This window comes from Gigantopelta aegis, chromosome 10, assembly GCF_016097555.1.
Source record: "Gigantopelta aegis isolate Gae_Host chromosome 10, Gae_host_genome, whole genome shotgun sequence".
In the NCBI taxonomy this organism is placed as follows: domain Eukaryota; kingdom Metazoa; phylum Mollusca; class Gastropoda; order Neomphalida; family Peltospiridae; genus Gigantopelta; species Gigantopelta aegis.
The window spans coordinates 4,795,315-4,821,325 of NC_054708.1; the positions used below are offsets into that span (position 1 = coordinate 4,795,315).

Below are 26,011 nucleotides of genomic sequence, written 5' to 3' on the forward strand. Positions count from 1 at the left end.
AATTATATTATATTACACAATCTAAATTAACTGTAAAGTAGATTAACATTTTGAGCACCCCATTCTAGTTTTCATCGTGTGTGATGATAGACTTCTTTGGATTGCTTTTTGCTACCTATTCAAGTGGCTTTCGACTTGGTGTAATCAATTCTTAAACCAGAAATACCTATCTAATAGTCAAGTAAAACCATAGTATTATTCAGAGATCGGGATGGTCCATCTAAAATAAACGTAGTATCATCAGCGTATTGTGATATCAGGTCTTCTTCGGCATCAGTAGTAATGCCCTTTATATCTTTGTTGTTTCTAACCAAATAGCAAGGATCTCGGAGCATATTATAAAAATATATGGAGAAAGTGTCCTTGCCTGCATCCTCTTTCGAGCTAAAATGTTTCTGATATATGATCATATTGAATTATACTAGACATACAATTATTATAAGACGTTTTTACCCATCTTTTTATTGATGATCCAAAGTTAAATATTTCTAATGTTGTTGTTTTTTCTATCAAGGACCAAAATAGAGAGTCAAATGCCTTTCAAAATCTACTAGTATCAAGAGACCAGGCTCCATATTCATAAACATACTTAAGTCAATGTATGATACTTATCTATGTACTTTAAGTATGTATTTAGGTATCATACATTGACTTAAGTACGTTTATGAATACGGAGCCAGACATGTAATGAGTTTCGGTATACTGCACAGTGTCATGTACGTTTTCTCCAATATATCGATCCTTAATGAAACCCGTTTGATCATCATTTAATATTCTATCAAGAACCGTCTCAATTATGTTAGCTATGCAACCTGCAGCTATATTATATGAGCAATTTAAAAGATTTATAGGTCTCCAATTTGTGTTTTAAATTGCTTAGGCTTGTTTGGCTTTGCAATGCATGTTATTATTGCTAACTTTTGAACCAATACATTTCTCCAATAGCATAACTGTAATTAATAGATATAATTATAAAATACCCTAAATCAGAACCCCAAAAAGTTGAAAAATTCAGCAGTGAATCCATCCGAGCCAGGACTTTTATCGTTTTTTATATTTTATATAAAATGCAGAGCTTTTGAATAAGTATTTTGTCCTTCTTTTGATTCTGTTTCGTCATTGGTTAATTTATTAAAAGTATAATCAGATATTTTGTGTGTTATATCATGAACTGATTGGTCAGATGGTGCTGAGTATAGCTTTTGAAAGAAACATTTTATTTGTTTTAAAATTTGTTTAGGGTCACTGGCTATTGTTCCAGTATTTAATTCAATTCGTGATATTAATTTTCTGTAATAGTTTCTAGATTCCATATTTCAAAATTAATTTGTTGGTTTTCACCTTGTTCGATCCATTTTGCTCTGGCCTGAACAATGACCTTTCAGTTTTTCTCTCCTCAAATCTACCTATTCCTGTCTTCTGTGTTCCTTAGGATTCATTGTTATCACTTTCAGTTTCTTTAAAGTCTTTAATATGCTAACAAAGTATATTTTCAAATTCATTACTTTGTTTTCTTTTTAAATGCTGAATATGATATTGTTTTACCTCTTATTTTCATTAATAATGTTTCCATAAATGTTGGTCATTTATTATAAAGTGTATTTCATCTTTTGGAAGTGTGTTTAAAATGAGTGGGTTGTAAATTAAGACAGCATATTGAATTGTTACATTATTTATAACTTCATTTATAGTTTTTCATATTCTTTGTCAGTTAACACTGAATTATTAAATTGCCATAACCCTTTACCTTTTTTTTTTTGCTTAATTCAATATATAACACTACAGGTGAATTGTCTGATCTATAGCTTTTCTCTATTATAACGTGGCATTAAATTATTGGATAAAAGAAAAAAATATATAATCTAGCAAATTTCAGTGGGTTTGGTTTTCTCAAAATATACCTTCTCAAAGGGGTGCAATTCACTAAGAGGATCTTTCAAATAAAAAACTTCAGTGTTCTGTAAAAGACTTTGTCTCGCATTAGGATTATTAATATGTAAATACGTTTTGATATCCAGCTTTTCGTCCAGAACTAAATTTAAATCACCACACATTAAATACTGTTCATTAGCAAATTATTCGAATATACTTTCAAAGAAACTGGGCTTATCGCTATTAGGCCCATAAATGTTTACAAGTGTTATTCGTTCTTCCTCTATATAGCAATATCTAAAATAATAAAGTTACCAGACTTATTCGATTTTATTTTATGAAGTTTATATCCAAAGTTATTGTTTCACATAACTGCCACCCTCTTGCCTTGCTTGTGAAATAATTGAAATGCATTTGTATCCCCATTGAGTTTTTATATATGTTTCAAGTTCATGAGTAAAGTGTGTGGCTAGCAAGCAATATATCTTGATTGCTGACATTTTAGATAGTTCAAGTAATTTCCCCGCTTCACCGGATCTCCAAGTCCCTGGTTTAACGTCATTATTCAAAAACGTGTCATTTTAAAATATCAATTAACTGCTCAAACTTGACTCTTTTTACTGGTTTTAGTTTGTAAAAGATGTGTAATTAACACAGTCAATACTTTGTGCGTCAGTAGAAATAGGGAAGCCGAAATACTTTTACTCCATCTGACTGTTAAGCTAAATTGATTGTGAGAACGAAAATAGTAAAACATAAAAAGTAGGAAGTTAGATGCTGAATGTGATCAAAATATAGTAGCATCAAAACTAGATTCAACATTAAAAAACATATACGGTAGGTCATGGGTTATTTCCCTTTGCCCAAGCCTCTTAAGCGAGTACTAATGTATACGGTGTATATATATATATATATATATATATATATATATATATATATATATGTGTGTGTGTGTGTGTGTGTGTGTGTGTGTGTGTGTGTGTGTGTGTGTGTGTGTGTGTGTGTGTGTGTGTGTGTGTGTGTGTGTGTGTGTGTGTGTGTGTGTGTGTGTGTGTGTGTGTGTGTGTGTGTGTGTGTGTGTGTGTGTGAGAGAATCTGTGTGTGTGTGTTTGTGTGTAATTTGCAAGTAGAAACATTTACAATGGCGTGCTTAAGAATGTATAACCTACTAGCTATATTGGTGTATATCGCTCCAAAATCATTATTAGATATAATATTGTTAACATGGGTTATAATTTGTTTTTACATTCTTTCAACGCATTAAAACGTGTTCTGATCGAACTCTACATTGCTATTTAAAATTATTTTTTATACATACTAATCAATGATATGTTATAATTACGAAATTGTGAGCGATATACATACATATTTATATCACGAGCAATCAATATAATTTCAAAGCAAGTATGTACATGTTGAACTACATCGAGAAATACCACACACACACATGGACGTTGCTGAATCAATGCATGTATACGAGCGCACACAAACACACACATTCTTTCGTTCTCTCTCTCTCTCTCTCTCTCTCTCTCTCTCTCTCTCTCTCTCTCTCTCTCTCTCTCTCTCTCTCTCTCTGTGTGTCTCTGTGTGTGTGTGTGTGTGTGTCTCTCTCTTCAGTTATTATATATGCACAAACAAACATATGCATATATTATTGAAGTGCGGTTTAATGAAATTAATTTTCTGAAGTACTTTTGTATTACAGCGGAATATCTATGTGCAATAAATACAGGAATTTGAATTTGACTTCTAAATACATTGCACAATGTGGCATAAACAGTGTGGAGCTTAGATATGAACTATAAAAAGTCCTGTAAAGTAATTACCTTCTAAATATTGTTTCACAATGTGATACGCCGTCATGATGTACCGTTCACCAACTCGGAATCCAGTCCCAGTTGTACCTTGATTGATGCCGATCCATATAATGCCAACTGATCGACCAAATTCACTCACTGTCTCCATGTACTCTATAGTCTGAGTATTATCAGTGATCTTCTTCAGTTCGCCCCCTGACTTGGTGGCGAATCCTTTAAACTCTGTAAAGAAAAGCCAGTAAATGCCATATAAATACAAGATTTCCGTGAAATTTGTATGCCCCGCTTATCGAAAACTGATTAGGTGTCAGTCATGGTTGCATCTATAAGTTTACATTTGATTGTTAAAAGTATTTCGCCCCAAAAGGGTTTTGAATTTCAAATTAGTCTACTCTTCAGTAATACACCAAACCAATATAAAACTTGTAAAGTGGAACAGATGCCATGGTAATTACGAATCTGCTAATTAGCATTTTAAGACCATATCTCTGCGCAAGACTGCTTCCAAAATGTGTTAGGATAGAGTTGTTTTCCCTACACAAGAGAGCTGATCTACGATATATGGTTCCAACTAAGTGTGTTGGAGGACTGCCACTTTATAGGATGCACCTAAAAGCTTTCTACAGCTTCCGTAAACAAAGTACATATGGGTGTGCTTAGAATAGTATTTCAAACAAGGAACTGTAAACTTGTAGTTTAAATTAATGTTGAAAAAACCCCACACACATTCGTATCATATGCTTGTTCTTTTTTTGAAAGGAATTATACAGTCCACTGATCATTGGGGTGGGGGCTGACTGACGGCATGCTTCCACGAACTATTTTTTAAAAACTAAACGCCTTGACGTACACTTTTCTGCATTCTACAAGTATTGTATAATTTATGTATACATGTGTATACACTGGAAATATAAACACCACAGACCTGTACCAAACTGTATCAAATTAAATAATTACTCCAATAGAATAATTCGTTACAAATATGAATAATAAGAAAAACATCTATCATTTCGTAACTTTCGGTTTTTTTAATTTACGGGTTTTTTTCTTTTCAATTTACTATGTAGGACTTTGAATTTAAAAGTTTAGCACAATTGATTTGCCTCCCTTAATAGCGCGTTTTTGTGAATTTTAGGGGAGGTGATAGCTCCCCTGCAAACCTTTGAAAATATGTTGCCCTGAAATGCAATTCCCTGCATTCTACAAGCGAAATGCAACATAATAAATGCGTGTAAATGCAACCCATTTCAAATGGATTTCTCACGAAATATAATTTCTGAACACAAGTACGTGTATGTACGCTGAATATCTTAACATCAGAGCATTGCTGTATGTTACTGGATCAAATGAAGTGATTACTCACGTTGAACAGCTGTACGATCCAATCAAATAATTCGTTACAAGTACAATCGCAAATATCATGGATGATCTCAAAAACTTTACTATATAGCAATGTATTATTTTCATGTTACCATATAGGACTTTATGCTAGTTTCACTTTATTTCACACACATAGACACATACACATGTGTGTGTGTGTGTGTGTGTGTGTGTGTGTGATGATGCATTTTACTTGTAGAATGCAGGAAATTATATACAACGTGACAAATTTAGTTGAACAAGGAAACATAACATTATGATTTACAAACGCAAAAGTGTTTTATTAATTTGAATTAAAAAGTGTAATTTTAAAAGAAATAAAATGTATAATGACGACAATAATGACATCTATTAGTATGTGGCTAAGTTGGGATTCTCATGACCTTGGCGTTGTCCCGGGTTAAACAAATTTCAAAATACTTACCTGATTTAGGTTGTGTAGGTGTTTTCGATATGTCAGAAATATACTGAACTGTAGACCCTTTACCAAGCTGAATAATCCCTGGTCCTCCATGGCCTTTAGATTTCAGATTAAGTCCACTGGACGTTTGTTCTACTTGGGCTGAAACAGTTATCGGGTGATTCATTAAAACCAAAAACCACTCTGCTTCTCCAAGATAAATAGTGATTCATTAAAACCAAAAAGCACTCAGCTTCTCCAAGATAAATAGTGGGAAGATGTATGCAACTCTTAACAGTGGTGTTTCGTACAAAACCAGTTTATTCATTAATACATTTTCAGTTTAATATAATAATTATTTTAGGTCCAGTTTAAAGATGCAAAACATAAATTTTTAAAACGTTTGTCATTAACCTACTGGGTGTACTCGACACTGTTTCTGTCACAGCCCATAGTCATTTAATTTTTGTAGGATAAAATGCACGTCATCTTGGGTTATCTTTCCCAAACATTTTGATATTTCCTTTTTAAGTCCTCCGACTGCAGTCCCATGGACTATTCAACGTGAGACTGGATCTCCAAGAAAGTCAAGTTCACGGTAGAGGACTTTAAAAAAGAAAATCTCAAAATGATGGGGGGACAAATAACTCTCGGAGATAGTGGCTAGGCCATCTGACTAAAGGCTGGTAGGTACTGAGTTCGCTCCCCGATACCGGCTCCCACCCAGAGCGAATTTAACGGCTTAATGAGTAGGTGAAAGGCCACAACACCGACTTCTCTCTCACTAACCACTAACAATTAACTATTAACCTTCTGTCCTGTACAGATAGCCCAGATAACTGCGATGTGTGCCCAGGACAGCGCGCATGCACCTTATTTGGATATAAGAACGAACATAAGTATAAACAATAACAAAAACTCAGGAGAAGCACTGTAGTCTATTTCATCCAGAAAAATAGACTTTGAATGGTACAGCATTGTTTTTACATTTTGTTGTGTATCGTGCAGCACTTTAAACGGAAACTAGACGTAGAACATGACACTTGTAGAATCCATAGACATGTCTGTTCTGTATTGCATACGTTTTCCGCTATTCAGCTTCAAAATGTGGGACATTTTAATTTTTGTTTTTCATTAATAAATAGAGGCTATTTCATGTTTCACGAGTGATGTGTGAAAACCATATTTCACAAATTGCAAATATTGAAAACTGAATGAAAATATTGTTTTCATACATTGAGAGTTGACATAAAAGTTTATTAAAAATCCCCACTTTGAAATGGTCAGTTTATTATTTACATATTTGGTAATTTCGGCAATATATTTCGCTTTCTGTTAATATCATTCGCTTATCCTATCGAAAACAGGTAATGCCATGATATATTTGTTCCGCTGGAACTTTTCCAAAACAATTACTTGACCATGGACAAAATTAATAAAAATTATCTTTATAAAGGTAAATATGATTTCTATATTTTCACTGTAACTAAATTACAGTAAAAATATGACTTTTAACTGAATATCACGTTTATGGTTTCTGTTGATCTATATGTCATAGCTATGTATATAATAAGATCAACTGCAAATATATTTTAAAGCATTGCAATACATTATTATCGGAATATTTTATATATTACACTATTACAGTATAATTACTATTACATTGCATTGCTTTACGTTACATTACATTGCATTACATTATATAACATGTACTATTTTAGTGTTTGCAAATACTTCATTTAATTTAACTTATTTCTGCGCTTATATACAATAAAGGTTCAAGCACGCTGTCCTGGGGATACACCTCAGCAATCTGGGCTGTCGGTCCAGGACAGTGGGCTTGTTGTTAGTTGTTATTGAAAGAGAATAGGGTGTAGTGGTCTTACACCTACCAGTTGAGTTGTTAAAACTCGATCTAGGGCGGGGGCCGCTACCGGGCTGCGAACCTAGTACCTACCAGGCTTAACCACGACACCACCGAGACGGGTTTTGCAAATAAGAACACACCCCTCAAAATCCACACAAACAAAAAACAAACGCAAAACAACCAAACAACCAAACCCTCTTGTCTTTAGGCAGTCTATCTCTTGACTGTTCCAGACGTCAGACAATTGTATCTGACCTTGGCACTGCCTCGGATCAACGCAAACAGTCTTGGACCAATATTTAATAACATAATTGCATTGGATTTACATTTACATTGAAATAACAATGTTAAGTTAACGCGAATGTTATCATAAATATAAACATGAATCAACTAGGCTTTCAAGACAAATTATACTGAAGCCAGTACTAACACTTTACATGAATATTTGTGATTTGTTTATAATTCATATTTAATGTCGCTTGTGTAAACTATTAACACAAAACTAAAAATATAATAACAAAATAAAAATAAACAGTAATTTGTAATTTGTAATTTTGTTCAACGAATATAAATTTAAAGATACAAATGTTATATTTCGCTAGTTTAATCTATCCCAGACATTGCATTTACATAATTAACTGCAGAATATCAAAACTGTAATGAAGGAAGGAAATGTTTTATTTAAGGACGCACTCAACACATTTTATTTACAGTTATATGGCATCAGACATATGGATAAGGACCACCCAGATATTGAGAGAGAAAACCCGCTGTCGCCACTTCATGGGCTACTCTTTTTGATTAGCAGCAAGGGATCTTTTATATGCACCATCCCACAGACAGGGTAGTACATGCCATGGCCTTTGATATACCAGTCGTGGTGCACTGGCTGGAGCGAGAAAAAGCCCAATGGGCCCACCAACGGGGATCGATGATTGTCACTCAATGTCACACTGGATTCTGGGCTAAAATAGTGAAGAGAAAAACCCTATTTCTCATATTTAACAAACCAGCGGTGAGTGCATTGCCCTCAAGGAATTATGAATGGATACCATGTTCTCGGTACCTGTGACGTGAAGCCCCCCCCCCCCCCCCCCCTCCCCCCGTTAAATATATTCCAATAAAATATGTTATTCAAGGTGTAATTTTTAATTTCAAAACAAGCATTAGTAAACAAATAAGGTTAGCCATTATTCAACTTTGATACAGTCACTTTAATCATTAAAATGCATTCCTAATTTAATTAATGGTATCTAATTGGACACATAACCAGACATAACATTGATGAATTACTTGTTATTTGTGACTGCGACCCTTGAGGAAATTTGTGGTCTCCCTCAAAGGTAACTGACGAATCCGCACCCAATTGTATAATACCACCGTCCTCCGCAGTCGCATTAATGGTATCTGTAACACAAAGATAGCATTTACAGAAAGATCAATACAATTAAAATTTATTTTTAAACAAAATCACAAAATACATGTATCTACTTAAAGTCATGGCAAACGGCTTACACACATTATCTAATAATAATAATAATAATAATAATAATAATAATAATAACAATAATAATAATCTTTTGTTCAGTTTGTCCATTGTTCTACTTTAAATTAAAATAATTTCTTTTTTTAAGATTAATAATAAGATAACAACAAACAATGTATGCAGTTTGATGCGTTCTGTCATTGAATCCTGATTGAGAGAACAAAGTAAACTAATTATCCTGTACTCACTATATATATTTTCTCAAAATATAATGAATAAATAAATTTCTATATTTTCGCTCACTGGATATAGCTTTTTGGGGGACGGCGCTACTTTTACACTATTATCCTGTTCAATTATTTAGACCCAAAGTTTTTTGCAAATGTTACGTTTATTTCCCATTCGATATTTGTTTTCTTTGCATTTACATGAAAACAAACAAAAACCCCGACAGGTTTTATATACAAATCATCATATAAAATGCACGAAGTTGACTTAATTCCACTTTTAAAAAATCTCTGTGTCGTTTGAATGCACGTTATTTCGCCTATAAATAACTAAGGTCATTTGCATATCAAAAGCATCATTCTATAGTGCGTTTCAAACTAATGTTCGGTTCTATCGTCCATCCCATAGACAGGATGGTGCATATAAACGTCCCTTATTGCTTATCAAAATTGCTTATCGGAAACAGTGGCCCATGTGGCGGAAGCGAGTTTCTTTCTCACTGTCATAATGCTCCTTAACCGTTTTGTCTGACGCCACATAAACGTATATCAAATGCGTTGAGTGTGTCGTTAAATAAACATTTCTCTCGTATGTATGTGTAGTCTATATGCATTTCTAGTCGATTAGTTTATAGGTTGTTAGGTTGTTTGATAGTGAATGATATGGAAATAAATTGTTTTTGGTGTTAAAGAGTTCATGCATACATTAAAGTAATACTCCTGATGGGTATGGAGAAATAACTTAATCAGTCGACGAACTCATTTCTTCATCACTATCTTCGTTAAGGGGGACTATCACAGGGGGTATTTTATTTCTTATAAAACTATTTTGTTTTCTAAAATCTTCTTCGATCTTTATTACATGTTTAACTGCGTCAGAGAAGTGTGTAGGTGTGACAGAGTTCAATGCATGTGCAAGTTCTCTCCTCACCGTGGTAATTTTACCATCATTATGACGAGCTATGTGCCCTTTGACTTGACTCCAGATCAGTTCTATCGGATTGAGTTCAGAATGTCTTGGCGGCAGTCTTAGACACAAGTGCCCATGGCGTTCAGCAATATCATCAGTAACAAATTGCTTTGCACATTTGTTACTTTTCACAAGTTCATAAAGAACTGGCTTTGTCATGTTACTCTCAAAAGGTATATTTTTGTTTCGTAGCCACGACTGAATTTCTTCCTTTTTAGCGTTTAGTGCAGGACATCGTGTAATCTCAGTTAATTTGTTGTGGTAGCTTGCGTTATCCATGACGATAACAGAAGGTTCTGGTAGAGAAGGCATAAGTTGTTCTTCAAACCATTTGATGAAATTGTCATGATTCATCTCACCATGATAGTCTCCGTCTGTTTTTTTAGCCTCAAAGATCAATTCACAGCCATCTATCAATCCATATTTATCACAGCCAGCATGACAAATAATAAGTCTAAGGAACTCGATCAGCAGCGTCTGATTTCGGCAGGTGATTGGCGGTACTTGTGCCCGGGTGGATATCTGTCCAGTGCTGGGATGTTGTGTGGTAGACATTCACCCAGGTCTCATCTTGATACACTATTAAATACCCCTGTTCTCGTAAACTGGATATTTCATGGAGATAGGACAGTCTCCTGTGTGATATATTGGCCTCCTCAAAAATCACTTTTCCGGTTGTAGACATATGTTGGTATTTAAAATCGAGGTCATGGAGTGTTCTTCGTAAAGTTGATATGGATATGTTGATTCCACATTCCTCCATTAAAGCCACGTTAATCTTATGTAATGTAGGTAATTCGCCCTCTCTATAAAATCTGTATACTCGTCGTCTAATAACATCTTTCTGTTTTCGGTCGCGTTTTTTAACAGTGATTTCTGTGCTTGGATTCGTAGAGCTTAGATTTTTCACAGTTCTTTTTACTGTTGAAACCGAAACTTTAAGTGCAGCGGAAACTCGATCGACAATTCGATAAGAAGCATACCTAGGTCTACCGCGCTGATATTCATCTTCAAAATAATCGAAAACGTTCTAAATACACGATTTTACATCAACTGAAGTGTTTTTCGATTTACCCATATTTTTCCTCAAATAACAATAACAAGAATGTCGACTAATACATTTTCAATGAATTTATATACCCTACCTAACTTGTATTTTACGTGGTTTACACATTGCTACAATAGCACGTGCAGTCATAGATCGAAATAATGATGTTATTGACCAAGCAATGCTATCGTATTTTGAACATTCAGGGCTGTATCTGCGGGATGAAAAAGTGGTTGAACCCATACGAGTCCGAACAATAGCCCTTTGGTTTTCCGCATTACAAATGTAACACCCCACCCCCAAACTCCAGCCCCTAGCACCACCCTAAATACTATATATATATATATATATATATATATATATATATATATATATATATATATATATATATATATATATATATATATATATGAGTTCCCAATTTAGAGGCAAATTAAATAACATTTTTATTATTATTAGATGTTGGTGGCCTTTGACATTTTATCCCCCCCCCCCCCCCTGGTCTTCTGGGTCCGGCCCTGCATTAAATTTAATTATAAATTTGGAAAGCACATTCCTGCGGTGTGTGAGGTGATTTGTGTGTATTACTGTGCTACACCTCAGTTGTGTTAGGTTAGGTATGGTATGCTAATATATAATTGATATAATAAAATAAAAATACATAATACATTAGCTAAATTTATTAAATATAATGCACCTACAAGAAAGGGTTACATGTTCTGTTTGTTTACATCTATGTTTGACGGAAAGATTAGACAATGCTGTTACATACTGCAAAACAATAATAACCTTGATTTAGTGAAACAAGCTATAATGGCCTTCACGTAGCCTCAGATCCCAATGTTTTGATATGCAAATGACCTTAGTTATTTATAGGAGAAATAACGTGCATTCAAAAGACACAGAGATTTTTAAAAAGTGGAATTAAGTCAACTTCGTGCATTTTATATGATGATTTGTATATAAAACCTGTCGGGGTTTGGGTTTGTTTTCATGTAAATGCAAAGAAAACAAATATCGAATAGGAAATAAACGTAACATTTGCAAAAAACTTTGGGTCTAAATAAATGAACAGGATTATAGTTAGGATCAATAAAGGAATGCTATATTCAAAGTTATTTATTCTATTGTTTCCAGTTTATTATTTTGATTTTAAAGCTATTGTGCAGAATATGTTTTATTTAGAGTTAAATAGTACAGCGTAAGGGTTTATCACCTAAGTAGTTATTTGGTTCAATTCTTTAATAGACGTTCATGTTGTCGTAATTATTGTTGTTATTATGTATTTATTTATTTATTGTTATTATTATTATTATTATTATTATTATTATTATTATCTCAAGAATTCAGAGGTGGTGGATTACAAATGTTAAATATATATAATTTCATGATGGCTTTAAAAGCTTCATGGCTTAGGAGATTAATTTTAGGTAACCCAAAATGGATTAAACTGTTTGAATCTACTACTAACTTATCCAATAGAGACCTTGTAATAAATGGACATTATTATTTGAATATAAAAAGAAAAAAAGAAAAAAACATGTTTTGGAAGGATGTTTTATACAGTTGGGCGTTAATTCAACAAAAACTAATTTTGGAAAAAATAGAAGACATTTTAAGCTCAAATATTTGGTACAACAACAATATAACAAAAAATACAAAACCATTCTGCTATAAAAATTATTTAGAAAAGGGAATACTATTTATCAACGACCTTCTTGATGAAGATGGAAATTTCTTTACATTTGAGAAATTAAAAAATATATATAACGTAAATTCACACTTTTTAGAATATTCATCATAGAATAAACAGCATTAAGACATTTATAAATAAAGCAGACAATGTTAGAAATGGCCGCTTTACATTGCTAACTAATCCTGTATTTCCGGTAAAATTTAATATTATTCTTAAAAGTCAAACAGGTATTAAAGACATGTATAAATTATTAAATCACGAAATTAGTACACCAACATCACAAATAAGATGTAGAAACCAAGGTTTTGCTTTTAACTCAAAAGAATGGGGAAACTCTTATAGAGTGCCTTTTATAAGTCTCAAAGATACAACATTGATATGGTTTCAATACAGAATTATACACCAGATACTAACAACTAATACTTTTTTTACATAAAATTAAATACATAGATACTAATGAATGTACGTTCTGTGGCAGTTCACCAGAAACATTAACACATTTATTTTACTATTGTAATGAAGTGACTGATCTGTGGCATGCTGTTGTAAATTGGATTTTAAACAAAAAAGGAATTCGAATAAAATTAAATAAAACAATTATTTTATTTGGACAAATAGGCGATATAAAAGACATATTTATAAACTGGCTGTTAATAAATATTAAATATTATATATACAAGACAAAAATGGAAAAAATGAAATAAATATAATAGCTGCTCAAAACCTTTTGCGAAATAAATACGAAATAGAAAAATATATTCTTTTTAAAAACTGTAAATATGAAGAACATAATATAATCTGGGCACCATGGAAACGACTCTTCAGTCAAGAAAGTAATTTGATGGAAGAAAATAGAAACAATTATCAAGCGAGAGTTTGACGTGAATTTTGACATTATTACTTATCACTATAATTAACTACTATAACTTTTCTTTTTAACAATCCTTCTTTCTAAACTTATATATTTATTTTATGTCCCCATTACATCAACCAGCCTATTTAAACATATTTCTATTAACCAGCCATTTATAATGTGTTTTTAATACTACTATCTACATGTACATATGCATTAATATTAAATATATCACCATCTACATTATTTGTATAAGTATTACTATTACTATAATCAGCATACTACCACAATATGTATGTACTCCTAGTATTTAGCGTGTATAATCTAATTCATATTCTATGAGGCGATGAATCAGGGCACCCCAACCCTGGCATCGTCAAAATTAGCTGGGGACAATAAAATATTTAAAAAAAATATATATATTATTATTATTATTATTATTCAAATGCAGGGTTTAACCAGTCGATAGCAAGAATTTGTTAATAGACGTTCATGTTGTTGTTGTAATTATTGTTGTTCTTATTTATTTATTTATTATTATTATTATTATTATTATTATTATTATTATAGGGTTTAACCAGTCGATCGCCAGATGCAAATTGAAGTTAGATTTAACGAATATATTTAATCAGTAATTCGCTAAAAATCACTTTTGAGTTAATGAGGGTTGTTGTGGGGCTGGGGTATAAAAAGCGTGACTGACTTGCACTTTGAGGTTCTTGTAGATTTACGTCTTCTACTTCAACGTCCTCCTCGTCTTCCGCGTTCCGATCGTCGTCAATATACGGAATTGTCTGCTGAATGTCCGACGAACAAGTGTAAAAAGAAAAAGAAAACTAAATAATATTCCAACAACTGTTTCAATAACACAGGCACTGAATGTACTGCTCTTAGGTGTTACTTTACGCACACAGAGTACCCTGTTTATTTAACAAATCTAGAATACGCTGTCAGTATTTACGTGTTATGGGGTATACACCATCAAATGATATCCCATAACGCATGGGGTTAATTCAGCTACGCGCAGCGTTTCCACGAACACACTAGTATACATCATGCATATAAATATTATCACTATGATACATCATGCATATAAATATTATCACCACTAACAGACATATCTGGAAGCGTCTTTGAAAGAAGACTCTTCTATAGGATGACAGCCACCGCCGGGATCTCTTCATGAGAGGCTGTCCTCCTGTAGACGAGGTACTAGATAGAGATTCAACCACTATTTCGACAAATGCCCATTCGACTCCGCCCTGATCATGTATTATGGTTTTGTCGTTCACATTGGATACCCTATTATCCTATTTTAGTAGCACCCGCACATATAGCAAGCATAGGGCTAGCTTGTTCATTACAGGAATTTATTGGCCAGACGAAACAACATTTTATGGCAACAAGAACTGTCAGTTATCACCAATGGCAGGACTGGCAATGTTAACTGATATTATTTTATTGTTTTATATGTTGTTCTCATGTAACGTATATCATAGTTATTTAATTGCAGGCGCGGATCCAGGAATGTGTGCAGGGAAGTCAACATGTAACTACTCAAATGCACTTTAAAATGAGTGGAACAACTGTTTTTCGTCGTAACTTATCATGTATAGCCCACGTATAGAATAAACTACGTCTGCAACATCATTTGTAGCATATATATAGAATAAACTACGTCTGTGCCTTATCATTTATAGCACACATATAGAATAAACTACGTCTGTGCCTTATCATTTATAGCATACATATAGAATAAACTACGTCTGTGCCTTATCATTTATACACACATATAGAATAAACTACGCCTGTGCCTTATCATTTATAGCACATATATAGAATAATCTACGTCTGTGTCATCATTTATAGCACACATATATAATAAGCTACGTCTGTGCCTTATCATTTATAGCACATATAGAATAAGCTACGTCTGTGACTTATCATTCATGGCACACATATAGAATAAACTACGTCTGTGGCTTATCATTCATATGGTACACATATAGAATAAACTACGTCTGTCATTTATAGCACACATATAGAATAAATTACGTCTGTGCCTTATCATTTATAGCACATGTATAGAATAAACTACGTATGTGCCTTATCATTTATAGCACATGTATAGAATAAACTACGTCTGTGCCTTATCATTTATAGCACACGTATAGAATAAACTACGTCTGTGCCTTATCATTTATAGCACACGTATAGAATAAACTACGTCTGTGACTTATCATTTATAGCACACGTATAGAATAAACTACATCTGTGATCTATCATTTATATTACACATATAAAATAAACTATATCTGTTATCTATCATTTATAGTACACATATAGAATAAACTACGCCTGTCATCTATTTTATAGTACTCATAAAATAAACTATGCCTGTGGTTTATAAACTACGTATGTGCCTTATCATTTATAGCACATATATTGAATAAAATGCCTTATCATTTATAGTACACATATAGAATAAACTACATCTGTGATCTATCATTTATATTACACATATAGAATAAACTATATCTGTTACCTATCATTTATAGAACACATATAGAATAAACTACATCTGTGATCTATCATTTATATTACACATATAGAATAAACTATATCTGTGATTTATCATTTATAGTACACATATAGAATAAACTACGCCTGTCATCTATTTTATAGTACTCATAAAATAAACTATGCCTGTGGTTTGTGAGCTGATATTTTTTGACAGAAGACATCACGTACAATACCCGCTTGTTCTGTTGCACTCCCTACCACTTCAGAGGTCGTTTGTCGAGTGGGCGAGTTCCCAAATGTATTGCTGGACACAACCATTTCTTCATTTCTTTGGGGTTCATCCTCTTCCCTCGGGTGTTCCTCTTGAGCAGTGTTTCCACAGGGAGGTACATCTTTCTTTTTTGAACAGCAGGTACCCATCTAAATAATACTGACAGTACATGTATAATAAATAAAAGAAGACAGTTTAAAATAGTTTCAGCAGTATAACAACAGTATAGCAAATAAATGTGTACATGTGTTTGTTTATTTATTTATTGGCAGTGGATAATAATATTTACATTAATGGCACATATTACTACTAATCAGAGCTGCAACTGTACAAATGCAACTTACAGAACACTCGATATATATATATATATATATATATATATATATGTATGTGTGTGTGTGTGTGTGTGTGTGTGTGTGTGTGTGTGTGTGTGTGTGTGTGTGTGTGTGTGTGTGCTCAAACCTGTCTTAAGTGATCACACAAGGGAGTAGATAAAATTGGCCGATTAAGACAGGTGGCCGCTGATTATAGGTTGTCAAATATAGTCTTTAAAACATTTGTTGTTGTTTCTTGTTTTACCGTCTGTACTGAAGGAAGGAAATGTTTTATTTAACTACGCACCCAACACATTTTACTTACATGTTACATGGTTAAGGACCACACAGATATTGAAATAGATATTGAAATAGGAAACCCGCTGTCGCCACTTCATGGGCTACTCTTTTCGATTAGCAGTAAGGGATCTTTTGTATGCACCATCCCACAGACAGGATAGCACATACTACAGCCTTCGGGAATGTATTAAATTAACCGTTTTCAACATGTTTGGGGGTTTTTTCATTTCTACTTCATGTGGTGTATTATGATAGTACGTGAATCTGCATATTATGTCAAACATAGCTTGCCCGGAGGCAATTAGATGCAGTTCAGAGTCATACTTTCTTAATTGCTACACAGCTGAGATGTCGCGACTGAATGGATACTTGTATTCCTGAAGGTGTGAAGATCGGTTATTTGCGGCACCTTATCGCTGTTGTTAAAATATCCCTTTTATATAACATTAAACATTTACTGTGGCCGCTTACTACAGGTATTTTAGAGATTTGGGGCCGCTGGTGATTTATGATTTGAGGTACCATATACTATGTGATTTATGATTTGTAGTACATATATATTATATAATACACTATGTGATTTATGATTTGAGGTACACATATATAATACACTATGTGATTTATGATTTGAGGTACCATACATTATATAACACAATATGTTATTTATGATTTGTAGTACACATATATTATATAATATACTGTGATTTATGATTTGAGGTACACATATATTATATAATACACTATGTGATTTATGATTTGAGGTACCATATATTATATAATACACTGTGTGATTTATGATTTGAGGTACAATATATTATATAATACACTATGTGATTTATGATTTGAGGTACACATATATTATATAATACACTATGTGATTTATGATTTGAGGTACACATATATTATATAATACACTATGCAATTTTGTACACATGTGGTTTATGATGTGTGAAACAAACACATAATGCACAACGATTGTGATTTATGTTTTGTAGTTCACAAAGATAATACACTGTTGTTTATGATTTGTAATTCACATATATAATACACTATACGATTTATGATTTATAGTACACATAAATAATACACAGTTGTTTATGATTTTCAAATTGCAAATATATAAATTAATATCATACCTCAGCACTATGGAATCCCACTCAAGATCGTAAATAGCATCAAACTGCTCTAAACTGATTTCAGGTCACAGGTCATTTGCGGTCAATACCTGACAGAAGATTTTGAAATCAAGACCGGAGTGAAGCAAGAATGCATACTATCTCCCTTCCTCTTCTGCCTTGGTACCGACTGGGTCATTAAAGGAACAGTATAAGGAGAAAACAGCGGCATCAAATGGACGTTCACGGAGATACTTCAAGATCTAGACATTGCTGATGGCATAGCTTTTCTGTCACATCGCTGCAGAGACATCCAAAGAAAAGGTGAGGAACTGTCCCAAAATGCCGGATCAATTGAATTAAAACATCAACACCAACAAGACCAAGGCACTACGAAACAACAACCAAACAGCAGATCCCATCACGATTGGAGGAAGAGACATTGAAGAGGTGACCGAGTTCACCTACCTTTGGGCCAAGGTGACAACAGATGGAAACTCTATATCAGAGGTCAAGGCAAGGGTCAGCAAGGCAAGAGGGGCTTTTGCGGCACTGAAGAACATCTGGAAGGCCAACAAGATCAGCAACAGAACCAAGATTCGCCTGTTCAAGAGCACAGTGTGCTGCTGTATGCAGCGGAATCATGGAAGGTCACCAAAGGCATCTGTCAGATGCTGGAAGTTTTCCAGAACAAGTGCCTCAGGAGGATTCTGCGCATCTACTGGCCAAACAAAATCACCAACAAGGAACTCCATGAAAGGACAGGCATGCAGCCCATCTCTCTCGAGGTTAAATGCCGCAGATGGAAATGGATTGGACACGACTGCAGAATGCCACTGACATCCATCCCAAGAGTGGCCATGTGCTGGACCCCTGGTGGCAAGAGAATGAGGTAGAGGCCCGAGGAGGAGACCTGGAGAAAATTGGTGGAGAAGGAGATGAAGGCTCTTGGGTGGAGTTGGGGCCAGGTGACGAAGCTTGCAACAGACAGACAACATTGGCGTTCTTTGGTGTCGGCCTTATGTGTGACCGCACACGAAGAGGATTAAGGATTAAGGCCCCAGATAGCACAACAACGTTGACCCAACGTCGCCATGGTTGGCACTATCGCCACGATGTTGGCAAATCGTTGGTTCGGGCCGATCTCGCCTCACCTTGCGACCGCGTGAGGAAACCTCTGACCTTTACCTTCAGTTAGTCATTTATGTTTGAACAAAAAATATTTCCAGCCTTCATTTCAAGAATTTAACCAGTCACGTAAGTATTTGGATCACGATATAAAATCTTAATGAATATAAATATTTTGTGCTTCAAAAAATGTATGATTTATATGTGAAATCACGATGGTTTTGTGTGAATAGTAAAAAATAAATTACCGCATCGAAGGATTTGCGCCGAATTTACTTTTGCTTGAAGGCGTCGGCTCGACGTTAGCACGTTGCACCGACATTAGCAAAATACTCAAGTTAGAAAAACAAATACCGGTCACTATATTTGGTATGATAAATAATGAAACTAGAAAACAATTATCAACATTAAATATTTATAGTATGGAAATCCAACAGATTAAGCCATTATAAATAGTTTACAAAGGAAATTTTAGATAGAAAAAATTATATTAACAAAATTATAATTATAATAAATTTAATTAATAATTCTGTATTTAAATAATAAAAAACGAAATCTCAGCTTGTTTGGAAACAAACAGAATGAAAACACAAGCAAAATAAAGCAATAAAAAATATTTAAAAAAAAATCTTATTAAGATCTCGGTATCTTATCATTCCAGGAACATTTTGTTTTCAAAATCTTGATTAGTGGTATTTCTTGTCTATTAAAAATTGATAAGCAACTACTGTTTAATGTTTTAAAATTGTATAGCAATCTCTGATACTTGTGTAGCAAATCATGAAACGATACTGAACAAAATGTTACCTGCATTCTATCTCCCTCTTCTCTCTCACTGTTTTCCTTTCTTATTTTATTTTTCAAAAAGCTAAACATCTCTTTATGAATGCTATGATTATATTATATATTTATTTAATATAATATATTTGATGACGTTAAAAACATATTGGAAGGCAGTGATTCAGGCTCCCCAAGCATGACATTGTCATTGATATGGGGATAATAAAATTTATAATCTAAAAACTATATGATATTTATATTAACACTATTGGCATCTACAAAGTGATATTGAAAATGTCAGGCAGTCTGCTTGAAATTTTATTAGTAAGGTGTGTGGACATAATGTATTATATTATTTGTTCACACAAACAAATCTTTCAAAACATTTATTCTAAATCCTGTGATGTATTCTAACAAATAGTATAAATCTGTCATGTGTTATTTTAATATGTATGTTAAGAGCTGAACAATTAATTAAACATCCACTTGCAACATATTTTCATATTTAATGCTGCTGTATTTATAGGTTGCCTATTTTAATTCTTTGGACGCATAACAGCAAAGGATATAATTGAGAGAATAATGGAGTGCATATTCACCCAGCCCTTTGCTTGTCAGTACAACTGGGTTGGCAGGAGGAAACAAACGGCATCAGGAAATTAATTCTCAGAAAGGTGATAAAAGGTATTATTACCCCTAATATTATGATTCAAAATATCTTGATACTATCAAAGTGTTACGTCCCACTAGGAGTGTTGCGTCACACTTGACATAACAAATGATCACCGTCTGCATTCTTATGCAATACTTTCTCAATTTAAAACAATTATTTGGGTAATAAATAGGATATTAGACTTGAAATAATTTTTATTTATCACTCACTAAGGCTAATGAAAATCATTTCATTTGTGATATAAACTTGATACGAAATGGACACTCGTTTAAGATCCTATAATAAATTGTACACAGACATGAAATATTTATTGTTTGTTGGAAATTTGTTGGTATATATTAGGTTTACAATGATTAATTTTGCTAATAATTTAAGTTAAAAACCATTAATTCAATAATAATTTTTTCAAGCTATAATTGAATTAACTTGTGACAAAATTCGACATCTAATAAGTTGAAAATATGTATTTAATATTTGCCATTTCTTATTTTCTGAAGATGCTGCCAAAAACAGCAACATAAAAGAGGCAGGAGCGGAACTGCATCTTAGAAATTGGTTAAGATATGCATCGGACCGAAGTGGGGGCCACAAATGGAAGTGAGTTTTTGCCATCATATTTGACTATTTTCATTTAGGGCTATTCCTTTTAAAAGTCATGAGGTGGGTAGGGGAGGGCCTGGACATTTGTGGACCCCTACCTACACATTTTCAGTATTTGTTAATAATGGTGAACATAGTAGAATCTGTATAAAGACATCCCTCCCCACATTTTTAAAAATCTTCAGGCTTACCCCAACCCTTATCCCTTATATCTTTATTTAATGTGTAACACTGAATAAGATAAAACAAATTAAGAACTAAGACACAACAAGTAATGTACATCAACATGGAACACAATAAGAGAAAGTCTATAGGTGTATATCACACCTGTATGTGGCAAGTCATGTAATAGCTAGGTTATTTAGTTTTAGAATTATGAATAAGTAGTTTCATGAGTCGGGATGTAGCCCAGTGGTAAAGTGCTCGCTTGATGCGCGGTCGGTTTGGGATCGATCCCGTCGGTGAGCCCATTAGGCTATTTCTCGTTTCAGCCAGTGCATCACTGGTATATCAAATGCCGTGGTATGTGCTATTCTGCCTGTGGGATGGTGCATATAAAAGATCTCTGGCTACTAATGGATAAATATAGTAGGTTTCCTCTCTAAAACTAATATGTCAAAATGATCAAATGTTAGCCGAACCCCCTCACTGAAGCCAATGGTCCGCTTTCAGAACTAAAATATACAGGTTTATACATATGGAGTTTCTGGTGGTGCAAAAAAACAACAAAAAAAAGGTCCACTTGGTTCATATTCGACCCCCCCCCCCCCCCCCCCATGTCCAGATCACGCTACGCCCCTGCCGATGATTAATAAATCAATTGGTTCATATTCGACCCCCCTCCCAGGTCCAGATCACGCTACGCCCCTGCCGATGATTAATAAATCAATGTGTTTTAGTGGTGTCGTTACACAAAACAAACTTTAAAGGGACATTCCTGAGTTTGCTGCAATGTTTAAGGTGTTATCGACTAACAAAGACTTTTTAACAATTGTAATTACATATCAAATATATTTTTCTGCACAAAATATTAGTGACTGTATATTAAACATGTTTCTGATCGTTCTCATATTTGTACTAGGTTAAATTACATTTTATTTCCTAAAATATTTTGGGTTTCTTACAAATATTAAGACGACCAGAAACACATTGAATATACAGACATTGACATTCTAAACAAGAACATATATTTAATATGTACGTTTAATCGTAGCAATATTTTATTAGTCGGAAACATCTTACAATGCAGCAAACTCAGGAATGTCCCTTTAAGTACTTTCCACGACTACCCTGTTTGTGAGATGGTGCATATAAAAGATCCCTTGCTGCCAATCGAAAAGAGTAGCCCATGAAGTGGCAACAGCGGGTTTCCTCTCTCAATATCTGTGTGGTCCTTAACCATATGTCTGACGCCATATAACCGTAAATACAATGTGTTAAGTGCGTCGTTAAATAAAACATTTCTTTCTTCCTTCATTAAGTACTTTCATGTTAACTCGAGAGAAATGTTATACGTTATTTTTTAACAACAGTAATAGTCTGAACAAGGTGACATTTGCGTATACTGAATACACACGAACAAGCTTTTTATTCAGTGGTATATACTTTAATTTTAAATAATTTCAGGTGTATATTTAAGACTAAACTGTTGAAATTCTTTTAGTATGACATCATGGGCGGATCCAGGAAATATTTTTAGGGGGGGACCAAAAAAGAAGGGCACATTGACTCGTCAAAAGGGCACCTTACTACAAGTTTTGATATTTACAATTAATATGAATTCCTACAGTTCTACGTCATAATATACTAGCAATAATGAAGTAAATTGGCGTCACTCGCGTTAGAACCTCAATGGGGCCCCATTGAGACTCAATAACACAGACACATATCTGCAAGCTTGCGCATGTACACGAAAATCTTGATTTCATTTATCTACAATATAATTATTGTTTACTTAAAAAAAAAAAAATTCTACAAACAAAAAGGGCACTTGGACATTTTGAGGGCACTTGAACAATTTTTTGGGGGGACGCGTCCCCCTGGTCCCCCCCCCCCCCCCCCCTTGGATCCGCCCATGGACATCATTATCTTCTGCATTTGTCATTGCAGCACTTGAGGACGAGAGGCAACGTGCGAGACCAGCAGCCATGGAGACGTATTCGGAATCCGAAAAAGATGAACAAGATTGATATGTAGTCTAATAATAAATCAGGGTTTCTGCCAGAGGGGAAAACAGGTATGGCGCCATACCCAAATTTTTATTTTTTAAAGTCAACCTTTTCACAAAATTAATTACTTTTATCATTACTGTATGATTTTCTTAACCCTAACCCTAAACTTAACCCATTTTCATTCTGGGGTTGCAATGGATTCCATAGCGCCATACCCAATAATTTCTTTCTGGCAGAAACACTGTAAATGCTACCACTGTGAATTTGTTATTCTGAATTACATTGGGCCAACGTTGTGGCAACATTTGGCCAACGGTGTGGCAACACTGGGCCAAACCGGCCTCGGTGGCGTAGTGGTTAGGCCATCGGTCTACAGGCTGGTAGGTACTGGGTTTGGATCCCAGTCGAGGCATGGGATTTTTAATCCAGATACCGACTTCAAACCCTGAGTGAGTGCTCCGCAAGGCTCAATGGGTAGGTGTAAATCACTTGCAGCGACCAGTGATCCATAACTGGTTCAACAAAGGCCATGGTTTGTGCTATCCTGCCTGTGGGAAGCGCAAATAAAAGATCCCTTGCTGCTAATCGGAAAGTGTAGCCCATATAGTGGCGACAGCGGTTTTCCTCTCAAAATCTGTGTGGTCCTTAACCATATGTCTGACGCCATATAACCGTAAATAAAATGTGTTGAGTGCGTCGTTAAATAAAACATTTCTTTCTTTACACTGGGCCAATGTAATTAAGAATGGCATAACGTTGGGCCAACTATATAACGCGGTATGCAAATGTCAACGTTGGCCCAACCATGGTGTGCTATCTGCGACACTATACGATTTATGATTTGCAGTACACGTATAATACGTTGTTTATGATTTGTAGACATAATTCACTATAGTACTTCCTACACGGAACGTCTTTTTTATACTATGGAATTTACTACAAGTTATTTATTTCCGAGCCGATTGTTTTCTAAATTGTACAAAGAAAAATCCAAAAGACTTTATGTTTCTTCTTACAAAAAAAAAATGAAGGAGGATGTAAATGATTTGTGATTTGTAGTACACATATATAATACACTACCTTTGACGAATTAAAACTGGCACACCGCCATTTTTAACCAACATTCTACATCACCGATTGACAATTTGACTGATATTATCATATACCACCACATGTATTCAGTGAATTACATTTTTAGTAATCAGCACATTACGTTACTAAAACAATATCCATCATTAACATTGTTTAACATTAACATTAATGTAAATATATAAATATATCAGTTAAAATAAAATATACCTGGCCTAGGTTATCCTGCTTCAAAAATGGCCTATATCTATGTTAATAGTCTATTTTTAGCTCAGGAAATTCCCATTACAGGGTATAGGAGAAGCCACGGTGACGTCACATGTTTTGATCACGTGGTACCGCGTGAGCGCTGGTAGGCAAGAAACCAGTTGACAATACTGGCATTAGTAGTAATGAACAATCGAATGTTTTTCCGTCAATTAAATCAGTGTAGACTAGTTTTGATGAATGGTATTTTGTCATGGTAATTTCATACGTTGTTGTTAGATGCACAAGTCCTGGGTATAATATCCGCCCGGTCCCCTCCATTATTATTTTTAGTTAGGGTTTAGGGTTGGGGTTGTGGTTGGGGTTGGGGCTAGGGTTGGGGTTAGGGTTGGAGTTAAGGTTAGGGTTAGGGGAAGGGGGGACCGGGCGGATATTTTTCCCAACAATCAACTTTGCCCATCCCACAACGGAGATCGTCATTTTATACAAGGTTTGTTGTATGTTATTCATTCGTAATACTAATACATGTCAGTATTTATTGAAATGAAAAATCGAAAAGATAATAAAATTTAAAAAAATAATAATAAAAGCCCCCACCAAACTGTGACATGGAAACAAAGATACCCTGTGAACAGTAGGCCTACCCATTCAATCGACAAACAACGTTTTATGTAACTTTTTGTTTGTATTGACAGATCCATTATAGTGGGTAAAACAAAAATCGGAATATATTTTATATTGTATTAATGCCATAAAATATGTAGGTGGCTGGAGTATTTATATTTTTAATTAAATAACGGAGCTGTGTGTGTGTGTGCAATCAAGCATATATATATTGTTTCATATGAAAATGGTTCTGAAATATTTCCATTTATTAATTATAATATTTTTATATGTTAATTATAATGTTTTACTTTTTTTTATTGAAGAAGTGATCCACAGGTGTATTTGTAATGTGTAAGTTGATTTTTTAATAATAAAATAAAAGGTATAAACATTTCAGGGTGGGATATCAGATGTATTAAATCATTTGTTTGGGATTAAAAATAAATAAATAAATAATAATAATAATAATAATAAAACTGGATATTGATCCACAAGTTGGTGATAGCCACCATATTTTATTAAAAATATAAATTATGTTACATGCATTTATTATATAAGTTATCTGAATTTGTTTGCAGCAAATAAAGAAAGAAAAGGGGAGCTGATTGTATTTAT

General features: G+C 34.0%; 1 protein-coding gene across 1 annotated transcript in view; it reads right to left on the reverse strand.

Annotated features, from left to right (window-relative positions):
- The window catches only part of LOC121384162, a 32,217-nt gene extending 7,366 nt beyond the window's left edge, over positions 1-24,851 (reverse strand). The window contains exons 1-6 of the mRNA XM_041514418.1: positions 24,794-24,851; positions 16,371-16,572; positions 14,323-14,416; positions 8,633-8,746; positions 5,497-5,634; positions 3,702-3,914 (exon numbers count right to left, since the gene is read on the reverse strand). Of these exons, the coding sequence (XP_041370352.1) occupies positions 3,702-3,914; positions 5,497-5,634; positions 8,633-8,746; positions 14,323-14,416; positions 16,371-16,562 (751 nt within the window). The 5' untranslated portion in view covers positions 16,563-16,572; positions 24,794-24,851. The remainder of the gene's footprint in view (positions 1-3,701; positions 3,915-5,496; positions 5,635-8,632; positions 8,747-14,322; positions 14,417-16,370; positions 16,573-24,793) is intronic.
- Between the last annotated feature and the right edge of the window lie 1,160 nt (positions 24,852-26,011).